The sequence below is a fragment of the Ascaphus truei genome, chromosome 5 (genome assembly GCF_040206685.1).
Source record: "Ascaphus truei isolate aAscTru1 chromosome 5, aAscTru1.hap1, whole genome shotgun sequence".
NCBI lineage: Eukaryota > Metazoa > Chordata > Amphibia > Anura > Ascaphidae > Ascaphus > Ascaphus truei.
Window position 1 is genome coordinate 297,955,663 of NC_134487.1, and position 22,762 is coordinate 297,978,424.

General features: G+C 42.0%; 1 protein-coding gene across 1 annotated transcript in view; it reads right to left on the reverse strand.

The window, feature by feature from the left end:
* Positions 1–5,744: 5,744 nt before the first annotated feature.
* The window catches only part of STK38L (serine/threonine kinase 38 like), a 45,874-nt gene continuing 28,856 nt past the window's right edge, over positions 5,745–22,762 (reverse strand). The window contains exons 3-14 of the mRNA XM_075602832.1: positions 22,632–22,683; positions 21,781–21,903; positions 20,168–20,251; positions 18,972–19,095; positions 18,645–18,799; positions 18,121–18,223; positions 13,455–13,516; positions 11,030–11,147; positions 10,452–10,575; positions 10,123–10,218; positions 8,562–8,653; positions 5,745–7,253 (exon numbers count right to left, since the gene is read on the reverse strand). Coding sequence (XP_075458947.1) covers positions 7,126–7,253; positions 8,562–8,653; positions 10,123–10,218; positions 10,452–10,575; positions 11,030–11,147; positions 13,455–13,516; positions 18,121–18,223; positions 18,645–18,799; positions 18,972–19,095; positions 20,168–20,251; positions 21,781–21,903; positions 22,632–22,683 — 1,261 coding nt within the window. The 3' untranslated portion in view covers positions 5,745–7,125. The remainder of the gene's footprint in view (positions 7,254–8,561; positions 8,654–10,122; positions 10,219–10,451; positions 10,576–11,029; positions 11,148–13,454; positions 13,517–18,120; positions 18,224–18,644; positions 18,800–18,971; positions 19,096–20,167; positions 20,252–21,780; positions 21,904–22,631; positions 22,684–22,762) is intronic.

A 22,762-nucleotide genomic window follows, 5' to 3' on the forward strand; every position in this document is an offset into this window, starting at 1 on the left:
CCTAGTTCAGTAAACATATCACGATGGTGGCTGTTGAAGTTACATAGTAAGACAACACACCATATTTAGAGGTGAAGAATGTCAATAGACCAAAACTAGAAGAAAAATAAATCCCTTTAATTGGCACAGGACTCCAAAGTACCCGTTTGATTTAGAAGTTAACTTTTAATGTGTTATTTAAATCTGTTAAATAGGAGTTAAACCACATAACCAACTATTTAAAGCTAGTAACCGAGGCAAGATTAGCGTTATAGCAGGTTCTAATCTGTAGCTGTTATGGGAAGCTTACAAAATTTAGCCTGTGTCCTAAACACCATACTTACCATTTTGTCAGTGTTTAAAACCAGTTTGTTTTGAGTGATCAAGTTTTCAACCTTTGGAAAATCAATGCAGTACATTTTCCTGGGCAAAGAGGCCAAGACTGCATGCATATACAGGCATACCCCACATTAACATGCGCAATGGGGCCGGAGCATGTATGTAAAGCGAAAATGTACTTAAAGTGAAGCACTACCCTTTTCCCCCACTTATCGATGCATGTACTGTACAGCAATCGTCATATGTGCATAACTGATGTAAATAAGGCATTTGTAACAGGCTCTATAGTCTCCCCGCTTGCGCACAGCTTCGGTACAGGTAGGGAGACGGTATTGCTGTTCAGGACGTGCTGACAGGCGCATGCGTGAGCTGCCGTTTGCCTATTGGGCGATATGTACTTACTCTCGAGTGTACTTAAAGTGACTGTCCTTAAACCGGGGTATGCCTGTATAGAATAGTAAAACCAGCATACATATTTAAAGAAGTTGTCTTACAAACTGTGGGTAGATCATTTATAAAGACAGAAAAAAGTAAAAGCCCAAAGACAGGCTCACAGTTAGTAGCCAAATAGAGTTGGAGCCCAAGGTACACATTTTGATATCTTCCAGATAATAGTTAAAGCAGTTCAGAGAAATGTGCTCCAATACCCGAGTACTGGAGCTGGTTTAATATAATAGTGTGATCAACAGTATAAAAAGCCTTGGCAAAATCTATCCCTCCTCCCCCTGAAGAAGCGTGGTAGACACGTGAAACGTGCGTCGGGACGTAAGACGTCACTGCTAGTGACGTCACGCGAGTGGCGACTTTCAAAAAGCAGCAACAGGAACAGGCTTGTATCGACTCTACCAGTTCTTTTGGCAGATATTTAGTATACCGCTATTGCTGATATTATGGCACTGAGTAGATGTGTATCACTATCAAACCGATACACATAAGGGTTTTACCGCGCGAGTTAACAATACATAGTGGCAATCGAAGGATCACAAACGCATCTGTGATAATCACTCCTACACATGCTGACATTACTGTATATGTATACTTACCTGTTTAACCGTATACAGATGTGAAAATTACCCCTACACATATCGACACTGCTATATGTATATACTTACCTGTTTATCCATATATATGTGTATACTGCGCTAGGTAATAACACATGGTGGCATCTTAAGGATCATAAGCGCATCAGAGATCTACAGGTTTTAGGCTTGATAGGCATGCTAAATAGAACCTACTGCATGCTATTACACGATTAGCCTGAATGATATATTTCCTTCTTTGAAATACCATCTATCATAGAGTATTTCACTAGGACAATTACTCATCTGATGTACCTACAACAGCAGTGACATCTATGTCATTTTCTCTTGGTGATCGCGCGATGATCAGTGTACACCTTAACCCTTGCCCTACCTTCTGACTTTGGTATACCACCACGTGCTACAATTTGAAAGTCCATGATATGAATATATATGGTATTTTTCCAATAGACCTATGAATAAATACATATCCACCACTCAAACAATAGGGATTTTTAATAATGTATATGTGTTTTTAATATCTATGTAGATTTAATAAAATTTTATTATTTTTGACTTCCTCTGTGATTCTGGGAACTACTCAGGCATACAGTATCTAACTGTTGGACCATTTATGTCCACTCAATATGGCACTATTTACATGACAAGCGTCTGCTACTGATAAGGGAACTTTCTGCGATCAGTCTTTTGATCATCACCGATATTACTTTTGGCAAAATCTAGTAATATTGTACCACTCAACTGTCCATGTTCAATACCACATTGGATCTCAAATTTGAAAGCAGGTCATTACTGTGGAGTGATTTGATACCAAGTCTAGAAAATTTGCCATCTTATCAAGGTTGCTTAGTTAGGAATGAACGCATTTCCCCAAGGCTTTGGATAATAGGAGGTAGAATAGACATAGGTCTGTAGTTTGAGACCATGTCTTTCTCACCACTTTTGGAAGACAAATGGAGTTGATTGAGGCAATTGGTTTAGCAATGACAGGGGCACCAAGACATAAGCACTTGAACTGCAATTGGTCAGGTCCACATTGATTGTTTAGCTTTAATTTGGAGAGATCCTGTACAGTCTCCTCTTCAGACACTGGCTTGTATTGAAATTCAGGAGTAGAGCGAGGAGGGTACTGATAGGAGTGTGCTCAGTTTGGGCTTCCAGATCAAGGTCACATTTACATCTTCATAAAGGAAGCACACCCCACAAAGTATTCATTGAATGTGTTGGCAATATAAGCATGAGACAAAGAATGTACTTCATGGAACATATCTGGAATAAAACTAAAATCAGACACATGGTTTTGGATTGTTAAGCCTGGATAACCACAAACATCCTAATTCAACTTTTACCAAGATGCTGTTCTTAAAACGGAATAAAATACAATAATTGCCATCCAGGTTAGCTTTCAGAAGCACTAGCAATTTCTGACCTCAATCCTACTAATAAATGAGGTCTATTTTGCAACCATAGGAGAAAATTAACCCAGCAGCAAAGCAGAGTATCACACCTCTATCTGGCATTAACGATCATTGACGTCAATGGCATTTAACACTGGATTGGGGTACAATAACCCACATTGAGTACTGTGGCTGGGATTCATGAAGTACCAGACTATGATTACCACAAACAAACACCAAGGTGCTCCTTTCTTCCACCTCAAAGCGTTGGAGCACTCAGCCTGTTGTCCATTTGTAAAGGAGAAAGGAAACCATGGAAGAGGACATTACGTGCAACTTGCAGAAAGTCTGTTCTCCAGTGACTGGAGCACCATAGCAGTACAAGAATTCCAACAGTATTTAACATGGAGTGAAGTGTGATTGCAACACACGTCGCTGAAATGGCCATGCGGAAAGATGCGCACATCGGGCCTAACTTCCAGGCGGGACAAACTTCTGGCGCTCTGCACTGTCAAGGTATACAGTCAGGGGAGGGATTGGCTGCAGAGAGAGGACCTCTGGCCAGCCCCACATTTATTCAGAGCCTCATGAGCCACGTGATGCAGACCCCTGACATCTTACCATACAGCAGACTTTGCATTTCTCTTTTGTGAACATTCCTGGTGTCGGCACCTAGGACATTTGTAACCTGGGCCCACGCGGAAGAAATGTATGCGAAGTAAAACTGCTATTACAGGATTTGCAATTTTTTAAATACAAAAGTGCCATTAGTGTGAGGACTTTTGCAATACAATCAAAAAGGCAAAAAATGCAGTATTTGATACAATTATAAAATTCTTTTTTTATTCAAATCACACATTTGAACAAAACCTAAAGATGTAATTGAAAAGGTCTTTATTTAATCAATTTCTGGCACCTCCCATTCAAAGATTAGATCAACACAAACTTAAAAATGTAAGTTTATACACACAAAATAAAAAGATAAAATAGATAACAAAAAAATGCAAGCCATTTAGACTAAATAATATTTACAAGACACTGTAATATAGACACACATAATGATACAGCAAGTTTCAAAGGCAACGCAACCTCCTCATTCATATAGGACATGATTTTTTTCCTAGACCAGGGGTGATCAACTCCAGTTCTCAAGGGCCACCAATGAGTCAGTTTTTCAAGATATCCCTGCTTCAGCACAGGTAGCTCAGGCAACAACTGAGCCACCTGTGCTGAAGCAGGGATATCCTGAAAACCTAACCTGTTGGTGGCCCTTGAGGACTGGAGTTGATCACCCCTGTTCTAGTCGATAACTAAATGAAACATTAGCAGCTAAGGAGCTTTACATCTGTATTGTTTGCTCAGGTAACATTTTACAATGACTTACTTTTCTAATGATTCAATATGCGAGAGCTAAGAATATTGCAATATCAATCGGCACTAAACCTATTTTTACCTTGTTTAGTTTTCTTTCTGCATACTTTGGGCCACTACAGAACATCTCTCTATGACCTACCAAAAGTAACAACTACCATCAAGGATAGTCTCTAACAAGAAAATCAAATGAACAGTGCAAATATTCTTAATGTAACAAATTGATTTTAAAATGTTGGAAACAGTATTTTTTTTCCCCTTCTATTTACTTAACAGCATTGCTGAACCTGAAATGCTCAACTACACTGCGAAATCTCCCACTTCCCCAAAAAATAACTTATTCCAGAAATTATCCTGGAATATATCATTTTTGAATATTTCGCAGCCAACACAGTTATATAGCAAAAAATTATTTCCCCCGAATTAGAAAGTGTGTTAGAAAACCTACCATCCACATAAGGAAGTTTGGTATTCTAAGAAAATAAAACATTTATTTTGTAGTACAAAACGCAAGCAGGTAGTGAGGGAGCAAAATGAGTGTGGAGTTTTCTTGCCAGTGCAGGATTTTACACCAGTAACAGGGGCTGAATGTTGTATCAAAAATAGCACGGAAAACTTAGGAGCAGGAACAGTTTGTGTATGTAAGAATAAGCAATACTATTTCATATGATTTGCTAGCGATATGTGAAACGCATCGCAGACCAAATCCCCTGTGGTACTGTAGGGGTTAATAGAGCAGGCTAATAATCAAAATCAGCAGGATTCTTTATGTCGAATTTTGAGCTTTTGCGCTACACAGCTTCATTATTCCACTAAAAGATTACTTTCCTTTGTTAAATAACTCACTGCAAGCATGGAATCCTTTTGCATAAATATTTAAGGTTCATCAATGGCCTGCGATATTTAATCACACCACAAATTGACACGATATACATTTTATAATTGACTTCGCACCACAGTTTTTCCGCACATTATTCGAGCTGGTTAATACACGCGTGTTTGGAATGGGAATGGCTTTCAACAAGTGAGTTCAAGTCCTTTCCCAAATAAATGTTTGTACAGTATACATTGTAGGTTATAGTATGTTTCAGTGAAATCTGGCAAACTAAAGATACATATTTTTTTTTTTTACAAATGTAAATACCAAGCCACACAAAAAACAGTTCTTGAAAACTATTAGGAATATTATGTTACAGCCAGAATAGATGTGTACTGACCCTTCTTGTCACTAGCGAGCAAAATTGTTTATTTTTCATACGGTAAAGAACGTGTCATTCGCATTACTAGTGCCAAGTCTTTAACTGGCTGAATCTCTGTATCTAAAAATCAATAAACTGTAGCTACTGTAGTAAGCGCCTAAAATGATGGACTTCTTGTAGGTTGCGATATCTTTTTCAGAAGCACGCAAAGCATTATTTATATTTGCTATTAAAACTTTGACTTCTGGAGAGGACTCGAAGCTCTTGAATGAACACTGCCATTGCTTTTGTTGATAATCTTGTAACCCTTGTACTGTGCTGCTACACGGCTGTACTACTGACAAAACCCTATACCCACTCCCCCTTTCTCTTCTGTAACACCCCCCCCCCTCCCCACAAATACTAAAAAATGTGGGAGATGGGGGGGGGGGGGGGGGAACGACAGAGTTCCGTTTTGGTCCAACAAGGGATATGAAAAATGAAAAGGAAACCAATTGCCAACGAAACTAATGCCCCTTTCAGGGCTTGTGTTTCAGCAACAGAGCAATTTGAGTTTGGTTTAGGCAACATGGGGCTTTTTTTAATTGAGCATTTTTAGGCAGGGCGGGCCCTGGAGAAAGTACATTTGAAGAATGTACATGTATATTTAAGCATCTATATTAAAGTACATGTAGAGACAAAATAAAATGAGTTGTCAAACTTTGCCCATATCGGGAGGTAATCAGCTTAGTTTTTTTTATTTGTGAAATAGTAAATATCAGCGCAAACCCATCCCTCTTCAGTACTTCAGTGAAAATAAGGTGGAGACAAGCGGTCAATACAAGCCTCACAGACCCATGGTTACCTTCCAATATGGGCCGATAAAGTAATAAGTCATTCAGTATACTTTATATTTAATTTTAAACAGATACCCAAGGGTATATTTTATTTTTATTTTTTTTAACTTGAATCCATTCCAATGTCACATTTTATAACAATTAATTTGTAGTGTTAAGGAACAAATTATTTTATTTATTTTTTGTGTGTAAAATGATCTACTTCCATCTGCTAAAAGCACAGCGATTTATACCAAGCTGATTACAATTTTTGCGTTGAATATAATCTTTTACAGCTCATACATGCAGAGACTATAATTGACCCTTAACTTATATTAAAAAAAAAAAAAAAAAGAGGGCAGGGAAAGATGTTGGGGGGAAAGAGATGGGCAGATGTTGGGGGGAAAGAGATGGGCAATGTAGGATAAAGGGAACCTCAGAACATTGCTGAATAAATAACTAGAGACATTTACAGTTTAAAGGTTACTATGAAGTCCTAGCACTTTCACTCAACAACTGTCTCTTCAAAACAGAACACGCAGCCCAATATCACGCAATGATCATTCAGCGGTCATCTTATTCTACTGCCCATTTTCCTTGTGTTGGTGGCAGTGTTGTTTCCACAGACAGGTTTCCCGAATTTCACAGTACGGATAACTCCACATAAAGACAAAAATGACCCTTTCTGCACAATGGCAGCGTAGCCACAAAGGGGTAAAATGATATGTACGCGCTCTCATTCCAGTACCTTTGTATAATAATGTTATCAAATATTTTTCTTTTCAAAATGGGAAAATAAAAAGGCCAGCTGGCTCTGCCAACTTGTTCCTGTAGTAGTCAGAAATCCTAATCCTGTAGAATTTCTTCTTGACGTCAATGTACACACCATGTCTACAAATATTCTGATGGATTGTTATATTTGCCAAGCAAGTCTTAGACGGCAGATACCTGAGTAGTTTATTTTTCTGTTAGAGGGGAAACCTTCTCATAACTTCCCAGACTTCCTGAAGGATGGGATAGAGCCTCGCTGTGTTAATCCTTCAAACCGCTTGTAGGTGTAGTTTAGGAAAACCCAGTCTTTGGATTTATAGTCTGGCTCTGTGGTGTTTGGCACTAAAATCACAAAACAAAATCGAAAATGTACTATACAGTGATATGTAAACCATATAAAATCTCAGGCTGTATCAATACTGCACGTGCTGACTTTCAATAAGGATATCATTGAGCTAGGAGGAAAGCTTTAATTCCAAACTGCTTATAGAAGAGGTTACAAAGAGTATAGACTTGTCTCAGGCTGCGGCCATAGTGCGCACGTGACAGTACAAGAGGGCGCGTGCGCCTGTCGCCTCAGCGATCTGTGGACTCAGATGACACCCGCAATGGGTGGCGTGGCCTGTCACATCACCAAGCTAGTTCACCCACATTGGCTCAAATGCTCACGTGATTTAGCCGTGACGCGAAAAATCAAATGAATTAGTCTCCAAATCCTGCCGCGCCATCGCACTTCCACGCACAGTACGGCCAGACTGGTTAAGGTAATGAATTTGTTTGTGCCGCGGGCGCCGCCTGCACTACGTCCGCAGCCTAAGTCACATTACCGACAGAACCCTTTAAAATATGTTTTGCATTTATGTAAAATGACATTTGATTTGGTTGAACCTAAAGACTACGAGCAGAGCGATGAAATAAAATCGTGAAAAACTTAAAGCTGAAATTGGCATCAACCCAGCAAGTATACATAACTTGTGAGATACCGCTGACCATAGTTCAAATATAAATCATAAAGCATGTTTTAATTCCTACTGGTGCAAAGAGGATAATGCTGACAGACAAACACACATAAGGAGACAGAGAATCCTCCTGAAAAGATCCTCATTAGCTGCACACAAAGCTAGGAATATTGAGCAGGGTTTGAATACCCACTATATGAGTAATTTAATTAGCTGTGAGGTACAGGTAAGCAATCGCTCCCAGCTAATTAAATTACTCATATAGTGGGTATTCAAACCCTGCTCAATATTCCTAGCTTTGTGTGCAGCTAATGAGGATCTTTTCAGGAGGATTCTCTGTCTCCTTATGTGTGTTTATATCAACCCAGCAAGCTCTGTCTCCTTATTTGTGTTTATATCAACCCAGCAAGCTCTGAAACCACTGAGTGCAAACACAAGATTTCAGGGCGAGACTCCTGTTCCCACAATGAAGACAAACAGTTTAACCAACATCTTTAAAATGACATGAATTACATTACGTATACATCTCTGCTTACCTGGCTGCAATATATCATTACGTATACATCTTTGCTTACCTGGCTGCAATATATCATTACGAATACATCTCTGCTTACCTGGCTGCAATATATCATTACGTATACATCTTTGCTTACCGGCTGCAATATATAATTACGTATACATCTCTGCTTACCTGGCTGTAATATATCAGACTCTGGGAATTCATCGAAATTGGAAGTGTCATCAATACTTTTGATTTCAATGGTGATTGCTGCTGGTCGCTCTCTTTAAAAAAAAAAAAAATGCACAAATATGTATGGAGAAAATACAGCTTTGCTGTTATAATTTATGCTGCATTATTTAAGCCTCAGGTTCTCAACCCCAGTCCTCAAAACCCCCCTCCCCAACAGGTCAGGTTTTTAGGATATCCCAGCATCAGCACAGGTGGCTCAATCGGTCTTTGATTAAGCCACCGGTGTTGAAGCTGGGATATCCTAAAAACCTGACCTGTTGGGGGTGGTCTTGAGGACTAAGGTTGAGCACCCCTGAAATTCTACACACGGGAATGTGATATCTGGATGGACTGAGTGCCTGCCACGGCTCTTTTTCTGAGCAGTGACACATCAAAGGGGAAGTACTGCAGTTTTTTTTCTCCCTCAACATACGTGGGTAATGGGCCAGAAGGATATAATTCCTGAAACTTTGTCCCCCTTCTTGAATGTCTTTTTGCTTATGTGCCTGATGCTTTATATGAGTATTTCATGCAAATAGTGTGTTTTGATGTGTACCCCACCTATTCATTATAGTGGCCTTATTTTGTGGCATCTTGGCTATTGATTTTTCCTCGTACAGTATTTATTAGTTTCTTTTCCGATATATGAACATGGCTTTCACTCCATAGTGTTGTCAGGAAAGAAACCTCCTAGAGATACCGGATTGTCCGTGTTTTTTGTTTGTGTAGTTTAGTCTTGTCCGTAGTTTTTCTACTTATGAGCATTCAACATTAATTCATCATGTCGTATTACATTTTTTACATACGAGGGCATGTGACATGTAATATCTTATATTTGTTAGATGATTTACAGGGATCCTTCCTATTACCTGCACCTAGTTAGAATAGAGTGTACATTTGTTTAGCAATTGGTGGTGCTGGCTGTCATTCTTTAGTTATACCCCTGAAAGGTACCAAAAAAAACCCAACTATTTTTTTTTTCCTTTTTACGATGTCGACACATAACAGGAACAAACAATGCACTGTAAGGACTAAATATTGGCTGCACAATATACTAGCTTTTCAGAAGCAAAAGACACCTATAAAAGGCCGACTTCCTATTCTATTGCAATGAAACATGTTGCACAATACAAAGCAGTAAAAACATGTAACTTTCTACGGAGGCCAAATTACATTGACAGGCCGAGCAAAATATATATATTTTTTATAAAAATATATATATATTTTATAAAAAATATATATATTTTTTTTTATCCGCTAGGCAGGACTTTAAACTCTAGGCAGGTTGTGGCTTTGAAAGCTCAATAAATAGTGGGGGATTCCTAGTTCTGCCGAACAGATTATACAGGAAGCTGATCTTTAAGCACACGGGACCAACGAATTTGAAAATAGAAAAACAGTCTGTGGATGTGAGGACTGAGTAATTGAAAATATAGTTCATCGGGGCAGTATAAAACGCACGGGCAGAACTGAAGGAATGTTAAACATGTAATCACTGCAGATCATTCAAGAAATAATATACCTGATGTGTCCCCAGTCAACACTGTCGAAAAATGGATGAGTCTTAAGCTCATCGACACTACTGGAGCCAATTCTGTTTTCTGAATCAATGCAAAACCTACAGAATACAAAAAGCATTCATTTTTCAATATTTTAAATGTTGACGTTGAGCACTAAAACCCTAAAATTAGTCAAAAAGATTTATGAAAGCGTTAATTTTATTGAAGAGACGAAAATAATGTATTGTATTGCTCATCTAAACACGTAACAATGACCACAGGTCAGCTACGCCACAGAAAAATCTATATTTAAATATATTTATTCTACCAAAGCCCTGCCGAGAAGCCTGACCTGAGAATTAAATCCTTGGCCTTCTCCGATATCGGCACCTCCGGAGGAAACACCAGGGTTTCTTTCCAGTTCATAACTTTCCTATAAGTTTCTTGGGGCGTTTCTGAGCAGAACGGAGGATATCCTGTATAAAAAGATTATTAAATATTCAGCAAATACCCTTTGTACATTATTAAATAGCCTAACAATAAAGAAAGACTGGTCAACCAAAATTAGCCGTGTGTGTCATCTCGCCATTATTTTACGTTTACATCAACAAATTCTGAAATAACCAAGAGTATAATAAGAGTAAAAAAAAGAATTTACAAAAACGTATGTATACAGCTGAGAATGAAAGAAAAGGTTAAAAAATATATATATACATAAAATGAAATAATGGCATTCTGTCAGACTTCAAACCTTGCTGAATTAGTTTGGGGGGGGGGTGGAGAAACACTTTGTACCCACACGTGTCTTATACGGAAATGTATTGTTATGCTTTGTAGTAGCGCTGTGTATATGGATTTCTAGGCAACTGTTAAAGAACCTCCCGCCCCCCCCCCCCCCGCCCAAATAAAGAGACACTAAAAGAACCTTACCTATTAACATTTCATACATAATAACTCCCAATGACCACCAGTCACACAGCTTGTTGTAACCCGTCTGCATAAACACTTCAGGTGCTATATAATCTGGAGTCCCAACAGTGGAGTATGCCTGAAACAAACCAATTAACCTTTAAAACACAAGAAAGATAAAAGCTTAAATCATAATATCTCACCTTAAAGGAGAAGTGTAGGAAGCAGAGGGTCTCCGGCGCTCAGGGGGCACCCAGCTTCCCGAGGTTCTGCCCGTAATTTCAAGGTTTAAATCCCAGCGTGACATGGGCAAATAGGAAGACGCAGACAGATGACATTACGACTTTCTATTCGCCCAAATGACGCAAGATTTATACCTCCATTTTGTTTCCCCCAGTATGGACAGTACTGGTGGCAGCTTCCTCGGTATCTCAGGAAGCCCCCCGAAGCGGAAATTAACTTTATAGCTCCGGGGATCCCCTGCTATATCCAGGGAAAAAAACCAGTACCCCTTTTATAGTTTGTCATTTCTTGCAGAAAAAAAACCCACTACATTTTCACAAAAATTTGAGCAATACAAGGTGTCTCAGGAGATCATCAAATCATTTTTAAATATAGTAATCTAATTAAATATTCTTTGGCAATCGTGACAACGTGATGGCCTCATCAAGTGCATAGTTACAAAATGCTGCTTAGCCAAGATGGTCAGCACGTTATAAAGTGCTCGAGACAGAGCAAATATTATGGTCCAAACATGTTTCCTGATAAAAGATGGTCCCTAGGACGGAAAAAAATAATTTGCAAAACAGCGCATCGTTCAGGAGTGGGAGCAGCTTTATCGATTATGCAATCAGACAGACATCGGCGTTCTCATCTTCGGGCGCACGTTTCAGCAGGACGACACACGCTGAACTAAACCTTTATCCTTACAACAGTTTAACACATTTACGAGCTACGAAGGGAAAATTCCCATTTCTTGTTTAATGAACCACAGTGCACGTGGTACTTGCTGTCTGTGATACCAATTTAGTTATTTGACTACATTGCGCTTCTTATATGTATTTAGAATTTTTTTTAACGCGCTAATCACCAAGAAACTATACTATATAGTTACGCTACTATAATAGCGTATATGTAGCGTTAATTTACATAACAAACCTACATTTTCATGTGGATTAATCAAACATTTTATAAAATATGATTAAATTGAACAGGGGGGGTGTAGCTATGTAATGCTTTGCGGCTATAAAAACAATTGAGACTTAAAAATATATATATTAACAAAACGTAATCCCTTCAATTCCAAACATTAGACATAGAATTTGGACGGTATGCCAGATGGAAATGCTAACAAGCTTAGTCAATGACACTGGCGAAAATTTTGAAAAAGTCTGGGCACCATGGTTAGTCCAGAAAGAAATTCGGGGAGTGGAGAGGTCCTCAATTTGGCTTTAATAGGAGCAAATGCGTTCTCCCTTGAGGGAGTGCTTAACGACGGAACCTACAACACACTAAGATAGAGGCACCCCCCGCCCCCCCCCCACCCCAAAACCCCGTATGACCAGGATGGGACCCACAAGACAATGAGAGAGACAGATCAGTTAAGAACCAGACGTCCTACGGGGTACGCAGAAAGTCCTCAGACGCAGAGAACCAGCATGGGGGAGGCAGAAGCGGAACCACGGAAGGAGACCCTTTAACTCCCATACTCCCTCCCCCCCCCCCCTCCTTTCTCTCTTTTCTTTTTCCATTCCCCTTGTCTGTCTTCCCTTCCCCTTTCCCCCCCCCCCCCCCCACCGACTCCTAGCCGGAGATCCCCCCCCCAGTATGTCTGTCGGTCTTCCCAGTATGTCCAAAGACGTCCACCAATTTACAATGAGGATTGTCACATGCAGTAAACTGTTACGGTACGCTGCCGAGAGACTATCTACTGTATGTATATTATGTACTGAACAAAATAAAAAATTTAAGTTGAAAAAAAAAAAATATATATATATATTGTTCATATTTACTTTTAATAATCCTTTTTATGCTTTAGTGACCCAGAAATAAATACTTTCAGTTAGTTTGTATAAACGGTTGATCTTTTCCCCCCCATCACTTGACATTAAAGGAAACGACGTGTATGGGCAAAGTGAAACAGGGCGTAAGATTTAGCACACTGACATGCGAGTTTACTGCACAGACTGGTAATTAGTAGACTGCCCTAGCCATGCACTTTTTCCATTGTCAGTTTTTAACTATTGGTTTATCTGGCATTGAATAGAGCAGGGGGGTTCAACTCGTCTTCAAGCCCAACCAACACGTCAGGTTTTCAGAAAATCCCAGCTTCAGCACAGGTGGCTCAATCAGTGACCTGTTGGGGGACGGGGGGCTTGAGGACTGGAGTTGAGCAACCCCATGCATAGATCAAGCATGTTTTAATGCATCAAAACATTAAACTCACCAACTGCCTTCTGTTTTTCTTCCATGTTTCAGCCTTTCGCTTCGAGTTCATGTTCTGAAAAGCTGTTTAGAAACAAAAATGTTTGACAACCGCATATTGGACTTGTGAAAGAGCATGTGCTATACATTTTACTACACGGTACCATGTGTACTAAACGGAGCTATGGCACAGACGCCTTACGGCCCATTCAATTAAAAGTGCTATAATGCGTCTTCTGGCAACTGAATGCATCTCACGGCATAGCATTGCTTAGTTAATATGGGCCTACGAGTAGAAAAAAAACAAAAAAACAGAAGTACCGATTAGAGATGTATGTATATATGTATATATGTATTAAATGTATCTTTATTTATATAGCTCCATTAATGTACATAGCTCTTCACAGCAGTAATACACGTGACAATCATAAAAATAGCAAATAATACAAATAACACAATGCGATGAAGTGCTTCAGACATAAAAGTGACATTTAGGAAAAGGAGTCCCTGCCCCGAAGAGCTTACAATCTAATTGGTAGGTAGGAGGAATGTACAGAAACAGTAGGAGGTGTTCTGGTAAGTGCGTCTGCAAGGGGCCAAGGTTTATGTAAAAGGTGTATAGTATCAGCCACGAAGCTACCTCGTATGCTTTGTTAAGGTGGTGTGTTACCAATATCACAGTCTTAATAAGTAAAAGCCTGTTAGGGCTTTATGTAGACACAGAAGATACAGTCCTAAAGAGTAACTTGCAAGATTTTAAGGACAATACAAATTTTGTACACCAAATGTCTTTCAATGTATTTCCATCTACCCACTCCTCGTCCCATTACGCTCACCTACACTGGCCCCATCTCCCTAACATCCCCCTCATCCCAGTAGTCAGATACACTGCTCCCATCTCCCTAACATCCCCCTCATCCCATCCACCTCTCATGCCATCCCTCTCACCTACAGTGCTCCCATCCCCTAACTTACCCCTTCTCCCATCACTCACCTACAACATCCCCCTCATCCACACATTACTCATCACAGATATTCCCTCCATTTAAAAACACATTTAATTTATAAAACGTTAAAAATACAAAAAATGTTTTATGTATTTTTAACATGTTATAAATGAAATGCGTTTTTAAATGGGAGAAGGGAGAAGCACCAGCCCCGTATTGAGAGCAGCCTGCAGCTCTGATCGCGCAGCAAGGTTCGATCAGTTCAGCCTTGTTTTTTTAAGGTCTGTCCCGGTTACCAGACATTCTTTAAAATGTCCCGTTTTTCTCTGTCCCGGTTTTGACCATCAGAGCAAGGGGGGGAGGGGGGAGACACACACAGGGTGGGGGATTGAGAGACACACACAGGGTGGGGGATTGAGAGACACACACAGGGTGGGGGATTGAGAGACACACACAGGGTGGGGGATTGAGAGACACACACAGGGTGGGGGATTGAGAGACACACACAGGGTGGGGGATTGAGAGACACACACAGGGTGGGGGATTGAGAGACACACACAGGGTGGGGGATTGAGAGACACACACAGGGTGGGGGATTGAGAGACACACACAGGGTGGGGGATTGAGAGACACACACAGGGTGGGGGATTGAGAGACACACACAGGGTGGGGGATTGAGAGACACACACAGGGTGGGGGATTGAGAGACACACACAGGGTGGGGGATTGAGAGACACACACAGGGTGGGGGATTGAGAGACACACACAGGGTGGGGGATTGAGACACACACAGGATGGGGGATTGAGACACACACAGGATGGGGGATTGGGAGACACACACAGGATGGGGGATTGAGACACACACACAGGATGGGGGATTGAGAGACACACAGGATGGGGGATTGAGAGACACACACAGGATGGGGGATTGAGAGACACACACAGGATGGGGGATTGAGAGACACACACAGGATGGGGGATTGAGAGACACACACAGGATGGGGGATTGAGAGACACACACAGGATGGGGGATTGAGAGACACACACAGGATGGGGGATTGAGAGACACACACAGGATGGGGGATTGAGAGACACACACAGGATGGGGGATTGAGAGACACACACAGGATGGGGGATTGAGAGACACACATGATGGGGGATTGAGAGACACACACAGGATGGGGGATTGAGAGACACACACAGGATGGGGGATTGAGAGACACACACAGGATGGGGGATTGAGAGACACACACAGGATGGGGGATTGAGAGACACACACAGGATGGGGGATTGAGAGACACACACAGGATGGGGGATTGAGAGACACACAGGATGGGGGATTGAGAGACACACAGGATGGGGGATTGAGAGACACAGGATAGGGGATTGAGAGACACAGGATAGGGGATTGAGAGACACAGGATAGGGGATTGAGACACACACACACAGGATGGGGGATTGAGAGAGACAGCATGGGGGATTGAGAGAGACAGCATGGGGGATTGAGGGGGACACAGCATGGGGGGGAGACAGCATGGGGGGGAGAGAGATGGGGGAGAGAGATGGGGGAGAGAGATGGGGGAGAGAGATGGGGGAGAGAGATGGGGGAGACAGCATGGGGGGAGAGAGACAGCACGGGGGGAGAGAGACAACACAGGGGGGAGAGAGACAGCACGGGGGGGAGAGAGACAGCACGGGGGGGAGAGAGACAGCACGGGGGGGAGAGAGACAGCACGGGGGGGAGAGAGACAGCACGGGGGGGAGAGAGACAGCACGGGGGGGAGAGAGACAGCACGGGGGGGAGAGAGACAGCACGGGGGGGAGAGAGACAGCACGGGGGGGAGAGAGACAGCACGGGGGGGGGGGAGAGAGACAGCACGGGGGGGGGGAGAGAGACAGCACGGGGGGGGGGAGAGAGACAGCACGGGGGGGGGGAGAGAGACAGCACGGGGGGGGAGAGAGACAGCACGGGGGGGGGAGAGAGACAGCACGGGGGGGGGGGGAGAGAGACAGCACGGGGGGGGGGAGAGAGACAGCACGGGGGGGGGAGAGAGACAGCACGGGGGGGGGAGAGAGACAGCACGGGTGGGAGAGAGACAGCACGGGTGGGAGAGAGACAGCACGGGGGGGAGAGAGACAGCACGGGGGGGAGAGAGACAGCACGGGGGGGAGAGAGACAGCACGGGGGGGAGAGAGACAGCACGGGGGGGAGAGAGACAGCACGGGGGGGAGAGAGACAGCACGGGGGGGAGAGAGACAGCACGGGGGGGAGAGACAGCACGGGGGGGAGAGACAGCACGGGGGGGAGAGACAGCACGGGGGGGAGAGACAGCACGGGGGGGAGAGACACAGCACGGGGGGGAGAGACACAGCACGGGGGGAGAGAGACAGCACGGGGGGAGAGAGACAGCACGGGGGGAGAGAGACAGCACGGGGGGAGAGACACAGCATGGGGGGAGAGACACAGCATGGGGGGAGAGACACAGCATGGGGGGAGAGACACAGCATGGGGGGAGAGACACAGCATGGGGGAGGGGGGGGGAGAGACAGCATGGGGGGGGGAAGAGAGACAGCATGGGGGGGGAAGAGAGACAGCATGGGGGGGGGAAGAGAGACAGCATGGGGGGGAAGAGAGACAGCATGGGGGGGGGAAGAGAGACAGCATGGGGGGGGGGAAGAGAGACAGCATGGGGGGGGGGAAGAGAGACAGCATGGGGGGGGGGAAGAGAGACAGCATGGGGGGGGGAAGAGAGACAGCATGGGGGGGGGGAAGAGAGACAGCATGGGGGGGGGGAAGAGAGACAGCATGGGGGGGGGGAAGAGAGACAGCATGGGGGGGGGGGAAGAGAGACAGCATGGGGGGGGGGAAGAGAGATAGCATGGGGGGAAGAGAGACAGCATGGGGGGGAAGAGAGACAGCATGGGGGGGGAAGAGAGACAGCATGGGGGGGAGAAGAGAGACAGCATGGGGGGGGGGAAGAGAGATAGCATGGGGGGGGGGGGAAGAGAGACAGCATGGGGGGGAAGAGAGACAGCATGGGGGGGGAAGAGAGACAGCATGGGGGGGAAGAGACAGCATGGGGGGGAAGAGACAGCATGGGGGGGGGAAGAGACAGCATGGGGGGGGGAAGAGACAGCATGGGGGGGGGAAGAGACAGCATGGGGGGGGAAGAGACAGCATGGGGGGGGAAGAGAGACAGCATGGGGGGGGAAGAGAGACAGCATGGGGGGGAAGAGAGACAGCATGGGGGGGAAGAGAGACAGCATGGGGGGGGTTGAGAGAATGGAGGGATGGGGAGAGAGAAAATGGGGTGTGCGAGGAAGGGGACAGAGAGGGGCGGAGAGACAAAGGGGAAGGGGCAAAGTTGGTGATGCAGTTTGTTTGATTAAAAAAAAATATTATGTCCCGGTTTTTACTTGGTCAACCTAGTCTCCGTACGAGTTTTGTAATGCTGCATTGCTTCATCATATGTTCTATAATTTTCTTATATTATGGAATAAGATATTGTAATTCTATGAAGATTTGTGATGACGTTTTCAAACCCGATGCATGTCACTGTGTAGGTATTTAATAATTGAAGAAGGGGATCATATCATCTTCGGCAGGTCGCGGAGCCCAGCGTGTAATTGCTTTGTCAGGTTCCAATGAGAAAATACAAGTTACTTTGGCAATCTCTAAGCCGGATGCTTCATTTTTACTGCATGTGCACACTGCTGCCCTGGTAGTGCACTTGTACTTACTGAAGTCACTTGGAGGGTTGTGGGTAAGATTCCTGTAAAACTCCGTTCTGTGCGCTTTCTTCAGCCCTGTGCACAGTCCAAAGTCTGAAAGTTTGACATGACCCTTCAGAAAAAGGCAAAAAGCAACATTATTTATCTACTAAAATGTCAGATGTTCATCACAAGAGCACTGCCCATGTTAGTTTCCTATCCCACTGCATAAAAAATAAAAAAACTCAGTCTTTAAACAGTCCAATTGTTTTAAAATGAATGTCCAATTGTATGAATAAATAATCTCAAATACATTTGTGGTATACTAAAATTGCACAATATAATCTACCAATTATATCTATATCTATATCTCTCTCTATATATATATATATCTGGGCTGTACAAAACTGACCGTTTTAATTATTTTCATTAAGCTAAAAAAAATATATATTCAATAACTAACATTTTTAGTCAGGCTGGTATCTGGCATGCAATACAATGCTTAGGCTAATCTACTCAAACTAAAAGCCCAAACAAATGCCAATTGTACACACCTTTGCATCCAACAAAAGATTGTCTGGTTTGATATCTCTGTGGATAAATCCCAGTTGGTGAATAGCATCAATAGCTAGCACCGTTTCAGCAATATAAAATTGTGTTTCCTCTTCTGTCAGGGTGTCCTTCTTCATGAGTAATGTCATCATATCACCTAACCAAAATGGAATAAAACATTTGGATTTAATTCGCGCTCCAATAATATTAATGGCTATGTTTTTTGAGATTATTCTTTTTTTAGAAATCTGCATTTCACATTTTATTTCATACAAATAATGAATCGTTTTATTTAGCTACTCGTGTCATGTGCATTGTATTTGGGTTACCTCCAGGTAAGAACTCCATGATCAGATAGAGATTACTTTTATCTTGAAAACTGTAAAACATCTTCACCACCCAAGCACCATCTGCTTCCACCAATATATCACGTTCTGCCCGGATATGGGCCACCTAAGTTTAACAGAAATATAGAAGCATGTAACAAAAAAAACAAAAACAAAAGAAAAAAAGTTTCCAGTAGTAAAATCACAAACTTCAAACAAATTTCAAGCAATTCACTTGCAGAACGTACTATTCATTTCCTTCTGCTTCACCACGAAAATCACAGATATTCTAAAAAATAAAATGTAGTTCATATTTTGAATTAGTGATGCCCCTGAAACAGAATTGTTATGTTTAGATTTGAATGTGCTTTTCATACTAGTCACATTTTTTTCAATCCAAGGGGAAAAAAAAGGGAGGGGGGGGGGCCACTGGCTCAGTTTCACGCAAGCAAGAAAACAAATCCAGCACCATAGGGAATATTTTCTTTTACTGGCACAAGAAAATAAATAAAATGAAAAAGCTCTGGGATTGTAGACTTTCCATTGCACAAAATCATATCCTTCAGATCCAAAGATCTTCGATCCGTTTCAGAAAATGGGGGGGGGGGGGGGTGAGGAGGGGGAGAGAAATCAAATCTGCTTTCAAGTTCTCTACCAAAATAAAACGGTGAGGGAAAACAGTTATATCTTCTAAATAGCCAATGTTTTGTGTTCTCTAGCTTTCCAATTCATTGGAAATAATAATGCAACTTCACGCCCCTACTTCCCATTCCTTGTAGAATTATAGGAGTTATTTTAAAATAGCAAAAAAGGAAATATCTCCAGAGTGGAATAAGAAAGAAGTCAATAAAAAAATTCTGAAGAATGGAAAGATTTTAAAATATATTTAGTCTTTTAATACATTTTTTTTAAATCTAACTGATCCTTTAGCCCAGGCGTGGGGAACTCCAGTCCTCAAGGGGCCCCACCAGTTAAGGATACCCCTGCTTCAGCACTGGGTGACAAGTCTTTGACTGCACTACCTGTGCTGACGCAGGGATATCCATAAAACCTGACCTGTTGGTGGCCCTTGAGGATTGGAGTTGCCAACCCCCTTTTCTAGCCTCACAAAAAGCAGGTGTTTCAGTAGTCATTTCTTGTTACATACCCATGTCTAAATGTTAAATATACGGCTCACAAAGGGGCATTTCGTTACATACCTGTTCCTTCTCAAGCATATCTGCTTTTCTTAGTATCTTCATTGCATAGATGTGACCTGTGTCTTTCTTCTGAACAAGGCGTACCTGCAAATCGATTACAAAATTATATACGTGTTTTAAATGCCAAAGAGAAAAAAAAGGTAATGCAAAAAAACGCTTCTGCTAAATAAACAAAATATTGTGAAGTGTGGAGATTAATTAAAATCAAACACAATGAAACCTCATATACGAGTTAAGGCTGCCTGACATCAAATCTGTACACAGTACAAACAACAAATACGAAACAGCGCCTTAGATTAAGTCCATAGAAATGTCCAATGGGCTTCCAAGTATTTATTTATTTATAAAATATTTTACGAGGAAGTAATACATTGAGAGTTACCTCTCGTTTTCAAGTATGTCCTGGGCACAGAGTAAAACAAATAGTACATGGTTACAAGTACAGTTACATAAATGAACAGGGTATACATTATATACAAGACATTGCGTGCACAGTTAAAGAAAATGTATATTATGAGCGTATGAAACAGTTACAGACCAGGTTAAAATGTGAGACAGCCTTAGATTTGAAAGAACTTAAACTGGTGGTGGATGTGAGAGTCTCTGGTAGGTTGTTCCAGTTTTGGGGTGCACGGAAGGAGAAGGAGGAACGTCCGGATACTTTGTTGAGCCTTGGGAACATGAATAGTCTTTTGGAGTCTGATCTCAGGTGATAAGTGCTGCAGGTGGTAGGGGTGAGGAGCTTGTTCAGGTAGCTGGGTAGCTTGCCCATGAAGAATTTAAAGGCAAGACAGGAAAGGTGAACTTTGCGCCTAGACTCTAGTGATGACCAATCTAGTTCTTTGAGCATTTCGCAGTAATGGGTGTTGTAGTTGCATTGGAGAACAAAACGACAAATTGAATTGTAGAGGGTGTCAAGTTTGCTAAGGTGGGTTTGAGGAGCCGAGCCATATACTCGTAAGTATGGAAATAAACTTGAATTAAAAGTTCAATCCAGCACCTCTGAACCAACTCTATGGATCCGTCGAGATACGTCCCGCGACATGTGGGAATTAAACACAAAAGAAAATCATAGTGTATATAGCTGACAAAACTGAACTATACAACGTGTAGTGTGTCAGCAGTATACACTATGATTTTCTTTTGTGTTTAATTCCCATAATGGACTTATTCTAAGGCGCCGGTTCGTATTTGTTATTTGTACTGTGTTTTACATGACACCACACTAATCTTTCAACATAGCAAAACCAATATCCTTTAACACTGTATAGCTTGATAAGAGATTTAAAAAAAAAATGGTGTATCCTTGGCTTGGTTGCATAAATGTGAATTCTGGCCCTGTTCCAGAAATGGCATTCAACAAAGAGGAAATTAATAACCACATAGCTTTCAAGATTCTGCATACACACAAAAAACATGGCAGCTGCTTGACGGAGCAAATAAAGTTTCAAGTTAATCACGAATTTTTGGAAATTAGGGGGAAAAGCAGCCCAAGAAACGTAAATATAAACATCACACTGCAACAATCTTTAAATAATGTTCAGATGCTTTCAGGCTGTTATGATCAGCATTAACTAATAATATAAATAATAATAATAATAATAATGACAAACCTCCCCAAACGCGCCTCTACCTATGACCTTCAGTGACTCAAAGTCATCTAAGCCAAGCCGTGTCCTCTTCAGACGTAGGAACTCTGTTTCCTTCCGGGCATGTTGAGACCGCCGTAATTTTTTCTATTAAAAAGATGATAATTTGTCAGTGTAGCAGATAACCAAAGTTTAAAATAACAGAACTAAACATCGTTTAAAACAAAAGGTTTTACACATCCATCTTATCACACCACATGCTCAGACTGCTGAGGAACAATGAGGCCAAAATCAAGCTAAATCTACTAAAAAAGTGTATCAGCTGAAAGAGAATAGCCAGGAGAAAAGTGTTCTCCATAAAAGGCAACATGGTCATGTCATTTTTGTCTTTAAAGAATAATCGATATGATAAATAGGATGGGGAGAATTGCTGCGTTTAGTCTGAGTATTCCAGATATTGGTACTGTATTCCTTTTAACCACAAGGTGGCAGGTTACCCAAGGAATGAATACGCAGGACACCCTCATTTCAATGATGCATCATTAAAGAGCTCCATGTTAAAATAGACATTAAGTAAAAGGCGACACTGTGCTCATTTGCATGCCATTTCCCAGAAGCCCTGGCTGCAGTGGAAGCATTGTATGTTGAGATAATAAGGAAAGGGGGGTTGCAGACCTGTCTGAGACATGTGAATGTGCTCACAAGAGGGATGCTTGTTTACTGTATCATTTTCTAAACCGTATAAGGGAAATCTGCTTTGACTGACCATGTTCGCACTAGAGGAACCACTCCACGACTTAATAGCTACAATGCAACGCATGGAACATGAACAGATTTACACAAAAAGAAAATCTTCAGAGTGTAAACCACTTTACCTCATCAACTCCAAGGCCTTCTTCGTTCATGACTAGTTCTAACTTTTTCTGCCTATAATTAAGGGGACAGAAAAATGGCTGTAATCATAAATAATAATCTGTCTTCTCATTTGTAGACAAACCGAATACAA